Here is a 9,049-nt window from a genome sequence, read left to right as displayed (position 1 = left end):
GCTCAAACTCACAGACCGCGAGATCATGACCTGAGCTGAAGTTGGACACAACCGACTGAGCCACCCAGGCACCCCGATACTAAATCTTTTTTAAAAAAATTATACATTACTCTATTTAAAGGCTTCCATATATAGTTCATATAACTTGACTTAATGGTTCTGCAGGTGAAATGCACACACCAGCAGCATCACCTTGGAAATGCGAATTCTTGGCCCCAGACCTAAGGCATCCAAAACTCTTGGTGGGGGACAGCAAAATCAATGATGTAAATGTCTTCCAGGTGGTTCTGTTGCACTCTGAAGTATGAGACCCCTGACTTAGGGTAAACAGGATTCTGTTACAAAAGCAGACCCAGGGGCACCTGGGTGGCTCGGGTCAGTTAAGCATCTGACTCTTGATTTCAGTTCAGGTCATGATCTCATGGTTCACAGGATGGAGCCCCGCCTTGGGCTCCATGCTGAGCTTGGAACCTGCTTGAGATTCTCTCTCTTCCTCTTTCTCTCTTTTTCCCTCTGCCCCTCCCCCACCCATGCTCTTTCTCCCAAATAAAAAGGAATTAATTAAAAAAATAAAAGCAAATCCAAAGAAGGCTCAGCTCAAAGGTCTGTATAACCTTCTACAATGTATCAGAATTGAAAAAAATCACATCGTCTACCTAGTCAACTAACCTACAACAACACACTTTTACATAACTTGTTTCCTCCTTTTGAATAATCTTGAAATACTGATCCTGAATTGCAAAGAAAAAGTCAACCACTGGCGTGTAGGATACTGTCATCCCAATTTCTCAATTTTGCAAATAAAATACAAATTTTTCAGGGGCGTCTGGGTGGCGCAGTCTGTTAAGCGTCCGACATCAGCCAGGTCATGATCTCGCGGTCCGTGAGTTCGAGCCCCGCGTCGGGCTCTGGGCTGATGGCTCAGAGCCTGGAGCCTGTTTCTGATTCTGTGTCTCCCTCTCTCTCTGCCCCTCCCCTGTTCATGCTCTGTCTCTCTCTGTCCCAAAAATAAATAAACGTTGAAAAAAAAAATTAAAAAAAAATACAAATGTTTCATAAAAATACTGCCAGGTATTACCAAATTTAACTTTAATGTTATCAACATATTAACAATAAAAAACAAGACAATACAGTGCAAAGTCACAGGGTGTGGGGGTGTGTTTTTAATTCAAGAAGCGAGTCGGACTTGGAACTTGTGGTGTGTAATGTTGGAAGGGTAGCTAGCTCTTACAAAGTTATGATTGTATGTTCTCTGTAAGGAGAGCACTCAGCTACAGAGTTCTGAACATCTTAAAACTACGTCTTCTCAGGTACCAGTAAAGACGAAAGACATTTTTGACTTGAGGGCAGAGACGGAGGTGTTCGGGTGAGGCAATGCTGAGACCATGCACTGTCACCCTTTGGTCACAAGTGAAGGCATTGGAGCGACTGCCCATTCTACATTGTTCTACAGTTTCAGAGAACATGAACCTTCAGCATCTTCTCCCAGCATTTCCCCCAAGCCCTAAAATCCACCCACGAGAAAGAGGTTGGCTTCACTGTCAAGAAGAAACAGAAAGAAGAAACAAAGCTGTTCCCAGGGAACAGCTCCTAGTCAGGAACGGGGTATGGCAGTGTGCTGACCACCTCCCCAGATTCTGTGACAATGGCATCATAGACCCACCGACGGTTGCACCGGCACTCGGGCCCACACTTGTTGGAGTTGCACTTGGGACAAGGGTAGAAGCAGCCCAGACAATTCTTCTCCAGGCAATCGCACAGATCGGCGTCGTTACAGATCAGCCGGCCACTTTTGTCATACTTCTTCCTGACCCTGCCGAGAAAGCAGACGACAGTCCCGGTTTCCTCAGCACGGAGAATGAAGGACTATGCAGCTCACTTCAAAAATACAGCCCGTCTATTCTGAGCAAATGTCATCCTCAAGATTACCCAGCCACACTCCAGAATGTGATATGGCAGCGGTGTTTGGGGAAATTCAGCCAACATGCCACGGATTCCCAACACGGCCAGGCTAGTCACTTCGTTTTCCCAGCATGCCAGGGAACAGAATATTCCACCGAAGCAAATGAGAAAGAACAGCTGAATAAAAGCTTCTTCCTACGAATGCCCCCAATTTTTCTTCAAAACTGTAATCATCCTTGATGAAGTTTTCCCTGAAAAATTGCACTCTTTTTTTCTCTCTCAAAAAAAAAAAAAAAAAAACCACTAGAGGGAGGGGCATCTGGGTGGCTCAGTCGGTTGAGCATCTGACTCTTGGTTTCTGCTCAGGCCATGATCTCACAGTTGGTGAGTTCGAGCCCCGCATCGGGCTCTGGGTTGACAGCATAGAGCCTGCTTGGGATTCTCTCTCTCTCTCCCCCTCTCTCTGCCTGCCCCTCTCCCACTTGCGCATGCACACGCACTCTCTGTCAAAATATATAAACTTTTTTTTAAAGCACTACAGTGAATACAGTTATATTTTTAATAACTCGAGATAAATATTAGAACTGGGCATTACTACGCCATCATCATTTAGAAGAAAGTCACACACGTGCAGTAACAGTCCTTTGCTACCTAACAGTCTCCAGGTACCCTTGCTTCCCTTCCTTTCTGATTTTGTTTCTTACCCAGTGTGGAAGGAGAGAAAGCAGGTGATCAAGGTGGTAGGATCCGTCGTGAGCTAAGTGAAGGCAATTAGTTCTGCACCCGAGGCGAGCAGCGGAGCCCACACCCCGCTCTAAGTGCCCACACTTTCTCTATCAGCCCCCGCAACACATCCAGGAGGCAAAAGCTTCCATAAGAATTCTGCCACCCTCTCCAAACAGAGCCCTTCTGAAATAAACCCTTCAAAAGTGAGCTGCATGAAAGCCTCCGTGTGACAAAAGTGCCTCTATATAGCTTGTATCCCTTATTAACAATTGGAAGTAAAAAATTAACAAGGGCTGGCCCTAAGCTGGTGTGGTGAGACTGTCCATTTTTCTGCTCCCTTTATCCTCAAACAGGCACAGAATCTCCTCTCTTCCGGTTCAGCTGAGTAACGCTGTTCCTTCTTCCTCCCTCTCCTAACAAAGCAGGGGAGGCTGGGGATCACTATGGAAACTTGCGGCCCGATTTTCTCACTTTATCGGGAATACCTTCCAAAGAGGATTTACATCTGAAGCGCTTTGTCTGTGGGATGCACAGACCACCTCTCCCATGTCCACCAGGAAATTCAGGTGCCAGCAGACCAGGAGATTTAAAATCTAATATGGGGGCGCCTGGGTGGCTCAGTCAGTTAAGAGTCTGACTTTGGCTCAGGTCATGATCTCACGGTCCATGGGTTTGAGTCCCATATTGAGCTCTGTGCTAATAGCTCAGAGCCTGGAGCCTGCTTCAGATTCTGTGTCTCCCTTCTCTCTTTGCCCCTCCCCTACTCATGCTCTCTCTCTCTCTCTCTCTCTCTCTCTCTCTCTCTTTCAAAACTAAACATTAAAAAATAAATTAATAAAAAAAAATCCAATATGGAAACCGTGGTCATGAAGCCACCAGAGAGCACATACCAGATCTTGTCCTTGTCACCTTGCCTTAACCCAAAAATATTCCTTTGCCTTAACTCTGATACCAACACACAGATTTTATAGTTTCCTGTCCATCTGATGCTTTCTTTTATAAAACTCTCAACTATCAGACATACAAAAGTGTGCAAAACAGGGGTGCCAGGCTGGCTCAGTTAGAAGAGCTCTTAATCTTGGTGTCATGAGTTTGAGCCCCATGTTGGGTGGCAAAGATTATTTTAAATGTTTATATATTTATTTTTTGAGAGAGAGCATGCGAGCACATGCATGAGCCAGGGCAGGACACAGAGAGACAGGGAGAAAGAGAATCTCAAGAAGTCTCCACACTCAGCACAGAGTCTGACGTGGGGCTTGATTCCACGAACCGTGAGATCATGACCTGAGCTAAAATGAAGACTCGGATGCTTAACTGACTGAGCCACCCAGGTGCCCAATGGGATTACATTTAAATAAATAAATGAACTTAAAAAATAAAGTGTGCAAAACATAAATGCACAGGTAAAGAAGAAGAATAAACCAAATCTCCACTTGCCCACTGCCCAGCTTGATAAAAGGGTATTATGGCACTGAGGTCTTCTCCATGGCCCGCCCACAGCATCCATCAACCCCGCCCTCCAAGAGGAACCACAGCTTTAAGTAATAACAATCCCTTGGGGTCTTGAGTTGGCTCAGTCAGTACAGTATGCAATTCTTGATCTTGGGGTCGTGACTTCAAGCCCCACATTGGGCATCTGGGGCGCCTGGGTGGCTCAGTCGCTTCGGTGTCTGACTTCGGCTCAGGTCCTGATCTCATGGCTCGTGAGTTTGACTGCCATGTTGGGCTCCATGCTGACAGCTCAGAGTCTGGAGCCTGCTTCAGATTCCCTCTCTCTCTCTCTCTCTCTCTCTCTCTCTCTCTTTCTGCCCCTTCCCCGATCACTCTCTGTCTCTCTCTCTCTCAAAAATAAATAAACATTAAAAAAAATTAAGGGGCCCTGGGTGGCTCAGTTGATTAAGTGTCCGACTTCAGCTCAGGTCATGATTTCACGGTTTGTGGGTTCAAGCCCGGCACTCAGAGCCTAGAGCCTCCTTAGGATTCCGTGTTTCCTTCTCTCTCTGCCCCTCCCACACTCGTGCTCTATCTCTCAAACATAAATAAATGTTAAAAAAGATTTAACATAAAAAAACAAAATTCATCAACATTGGTATTGTCAGACTAAATGCTGTCTCTCTCTGGAACCTCTCTGCTGTACTGATGAGCTTCTGTATCCTGAATGTTCATTAGCCTTTTCTTCATTGTTTGGTTCATTTCTCTCTTTAGATGTTTATCTTTTTCTTATTGACTTATCTAAACTCTGGATACTGACCTTCCAAATTATAAATAACTTCTCCTATCCTGTGGTTTGTCTTTCACTATTTTTAAGGCGTATTTTAATGGGCATAAATTTTCAAGTTTTCAAAAAATTTTTAATGTTTATTTTTGAGAGAGAGGGAGAGGGAGACACAGAATCCGAAGCAGGTTCCAGGCTCAGAGCCATCAGAACAAGGCCTGACGTGGGGCTTGAACCCCCAACCGTGAGACCATGACCTGAGCCAAAGCTGGACCCTACATCTTTCTTACTTTTAATCATCTTTCTTACTAAAGCTATTACTCTAATCCAAGGGTTTCTGGTACCTTTAAAAAAACTGATTACTAGTCTGGGATTATTGTCTATTTCTTGAAGTTGCTAACTTCCAAATACACGGGGCAATACTGCACTTGAGAAAAGATATTTTTAAAACATAAAGAAGAGGCAATCTTTGCTTTGTCCAGGAGAATTCGGGCATGTTACAATCCCGCAAATCAAATACAATAAATCATGATCTTACTTGTATTTCACAGAAAAATACTCATTCATCTTTGACATCCGAGCTTTCTTTTTCTGCTGCCTTGTTTCAGGATTAAAGTCTGCTACCTGTGGTCCCGGGTTTTGAAACGCCAAGCATTTTAACTGCCGCTCTATCTGTTGCTACGAAACAAATAAAATGTATTATTAGTAAGAATTTGAGAGTTGTTTTATGTTGTATCAAAATAAACTTCTGCCATAATATCATGAAAGCACAGATGTTTTACCCAGAGAAAGAAACAGTTTTATTTGATTAAGTCTCTAAAGATGATGTAAATATCCTCACTTGTAAATTTCCTCACGTTAGGCCATTCTTTCTGAATGAAGAAATCCACAGTAAAAAACTCATATAATTAAAAAAGGAAAACCACAGAAAACAACTCAGCAGGAACAGAATTCCTCTTACACCTGGAAAATACCAGTTGGCTTCTCAAATCTGATGGGGATGAAAGTCAGAATTAGCTTTTATGGAGGGAAAGAAAAAGGGAAGAGAGCCCTTCTGCAACTCTTGGCTGCAGAAACTCAAGGTGAAGGGTCTCAAACCACAATGGGACCCCAAAGTGCACACAGCCCCATCCCCCCCCACCCCCCCCCCCACCCCCCACCCCCGCCCTCTGTGTTCTGGAATGTTTTACAACAATCATGTTGTTAGATCACTTCGAGGCAGTGTGCACCCACCTGAAGGGTCCACTCTCAGTAAGAGCCAGATTTGAGGAAGAAAATCTTCCTCGTATGGCTTTCTAGAGTGTTAGTGGATATTTTCAAAAGACTCCATCTGGGGACATTTACAGATGGAAAAGAAATGGAGCCCAATTGAGAAAGACAAGGAACAAAGATGCTTCTTCGATAAATCCTGACACCTTATTTCAAAAACGTGGCACATAGGTCACCAGGGAAAGGAATGCTCTTCTGAAGGATTTCAGAAGAATATAATCTCATTGGCCCCAAAACACACAGGCTGTCATGCAGAGATGAAATACCACACCTGGAAACAAAAGGGAAACTTTCAAAGTGTGAATTTCAACGTAACAAGTCAGTAACAACTTCAGCCTTGTCTGCAGTTGATTTAGCTTATAATAATGGTCCAGTTTGTCTAAAATAATATAAATATGTTCCTTTAAATTTTCTGGGTTATTTTTTAAGTTTATTTATTTACTAGTTTGAGAGAAAGGAGAGAGCACAAGCAGGGGAAGAGCAGAGAGAGAGGGAGAAGGAGAGGGAGAGGGAAAGGGAGAGGGAGAGAGAGAGAGAGAGAGAGAGAGAGAGAGAGAATCCCAAGCAGACACAACATGGTAAGTGCACAGCCTGCCAAAGGGCTTGAATACACAAACCACGAGGTCATGACCTGAGCCAAAGTTGGATGCTTAACCCACTGAGCCACCCAGGTGCCCCATGTTTCTTTAAATTTTCATTTTGGTGTGTGTGTATGGGTTTGTTTTACAAACTAGACCGTATGAAACAATTCTGTATTTAGGTATGGCTGTGAAATAAAGACAACTTCATATCGTCTACTGTCATTGTCAGTGCCATGACAAAAGTGTAAGAACACAGACACGAGACCAAGTTCAAACCTTGGCCACTTGTCAGGGGTGTGCACTGAACAAGCTCCCACTTCTCTAAGCCTCACTGGTTCCCTTTGCAAAACAGGGTCACGGTAGTACCCTGTGATACAAGTTTGATGAATTAATATCTACCAAGTTTTAGAATCATGACCAGCAGGTAATAGGGGGCAAAAAAACCCTTAGGGCTTGTTAAATAAAAACACTGGACTATAGTCTCTGCAAATATTTTTCTCCAAGGGGCAGGATTTTATTGCACAGAACACTGGGTTGTAAATCAAGGGAGGTGAGTGGCAGAGAGGAGGTACGTGAAGTGAGACCAGCCCCTCAGAGAGCAGAAAGAAATGGGGGAAAAGCCCCACCCGTATGGAGGAGCAGAGAACCTTCCTGTGAAATCCTGACGGGACCCACCTTCCACCCAAGACCAGGCTCACCTCCGAGATCCCCGAGCTGAGATCTCTCCAAATACCATGAAACCCTAATATCCCTTGCCATACCAGCTGCTTTTGTCCGATCTGACAGTCTTTCTCAGGAGAGCTTTGACCTGTGTGTCCCTCTTGCGTGACACTCTTCTCTGATTGTCCATTCATTTCCAATCACTAAACGAAGGAACTGGGACCAAAAGAGAACACATTAGTTTGATACATCTCCCCGGTAACCTAATCCTGGGAATTTCTGGCTCTCTCTCTACATCCTTCTTTCTTTCAAAGCCAGGTTGGGGCGCCTGGGTGGCGCAGTCGGTTAAGCGCCCGACTTCAGCCAGGTCACGATCTCGTGGTCCGTGAGTTCGAGCCCCGTGTCAGGCTCTGGGCTGATGGCTCGGAGCCTGGAGCCTGTTTCCGATTCTGTGTCTCCCTCTCTCTCTGCCCCTCCCCCGTTCATGCTCTGTCTCTCTCTGTCCCAAAAATAAATAAAAAACATTGAAAAAAAATTAAAAAAAAAAAAAAAGCCAGGTTTCCTGCAAAAGCCATCCACTCTCCTGGCTTCTTTTTTTACCCGTCACTCCAAAATCCCATATCTGCCTCCCCCCAGACCACCTGACCAATGCTTTTCTCTGCCGGGAGTTCCATGAACAAATCACACCTAACTTCTAACCATTCTTAGCATCACAGACTTTGCTGGAGCAGACCACCCTGGGACCATCGACTTCTCTCTCTCACTCTCTTTTTAAATGTTTATTTTATTTTTGAGAGTGAGCAAGAGAGCGTGAGCAGAGGAGGGGCAGAGAGAGAGAGAGAGAGAGAGAGAGAGGGAGAGAGAATCTCAAGCAGGCTCCTTGCTGTCAGCACAGAGCCTGATGCGGGGCTCGAACTCAGGAACCATGAGATCATGACCTGAGCCAAAACCAAGAGTCGGATGCTAAACCCAGTGAGCCACCCAGGCACCCCACTTCTCTTTAAGAGTCTGCATTCTTAGACCCCCATTGTTCCCCCATTACACGTAATCCCTTGACAAAAAGTAAGACACGTGAATGTCATATGTCCCCAGTAACATTGTGAAAATCCCATCAGTAACATTGTGAAAATCCCATCCGCTCTTGTGGGTTCAGTGTCACCTCTTTGCACAGATAGTTCCTCAGGGTGCTCTAAAAGCCCTGGCTTCCTCACTCAAGTTTTCTGACACATTTCTAGTACAATATGGGCAAAAGGGAAGGCATCCGGTGTCCATAAAACCCAGCTGCTAACATGCCTGCAATTTGCTGTGAAATACTTGGTTGTATACACAGGGTGCCGTTTATGGATGCGTGACTTAGGTGAGGTCAACATGGGATGCTAATCGCAAATTGCATATCTCAGGCTGCTCTGCAGTGTTCTCTCTCAGAAAGGACCAGGGCTCCCACAGCCCTGCGGGTTGTCTTACCTCTCATCCACTGCTGGGACTGTCTACAGGGGTGCTGTTTCTACCGAAGAAGCCTGACTTATGCTTTACCAAGGTCCCTGGGGGCGTTTAGCACCACAGGCTTGCTGCTTGCCAGCTGGATCTATCAGCATATGTGCATTCTCCCAGGTCTAAGTCATAGACCATCCACGCTTCTGTATCCCGCACTCTCCAGTTCCCCATAGTAGGTCAGGAAGTTGAGTTTTCTTTCCCT

The 9,049-nt window shown here is 45.1% G+C and overlaps 1 protein-coding gene across 1 annotated transcript; it reads right to left on the bottom strand.

The window, feature by feature from the left end:
* Positions 1 to 1,062: 1,062 nt before the first annotated feature.
* Positions 1,063 to 7,581, bottom strand: ARL14EPL (ADP ribosylation factor like GTPase 14 effector protein like). Its single transcript, XM_043569274.1, has 3 exons — positions 7,455 to 7,581; positions 5,382 to 5,521; positions 1,063 to 1,813 (listed from the first exon to the last, which is right to left on the bottom strand). Exons 1-3 carry the CDS (start codon positions 7,545 to 7,547, stop codon positions 1,591 to 1,593), a joined length of 456 nt encoding a protein of 151 aa, XP_043425209.1. The 5' UTR covers positions 7,548 to 7,581; the 3' UTR covers positions 1,063 to 1,590.
* Positions 7,582 to 9,049: the final 1,468 nt, after the last annotated feature.

The sequence above is a fragment of the Prionailurus bengalensis genome, chromosome A1 (assembly GCF_016509475.1).
Source record: "Prionailurus bengalensis isolate Pbe53 chromosome A1, Fcat_Pben_1.1_paternal_pri, whole genome shotgun sequence".
In the NCBI taxonomy this organism is placed as follows: Eukaryota; Metazoa; Chordata; class Mammalia; order Carnivora; family Felidae; genus Prionailurus; species Prionailurus bengalensis.
Note: the sequence above shows the minus strand (reverse complement) of the source record. Positions and strands in the feature narration are given on the sequence as shown.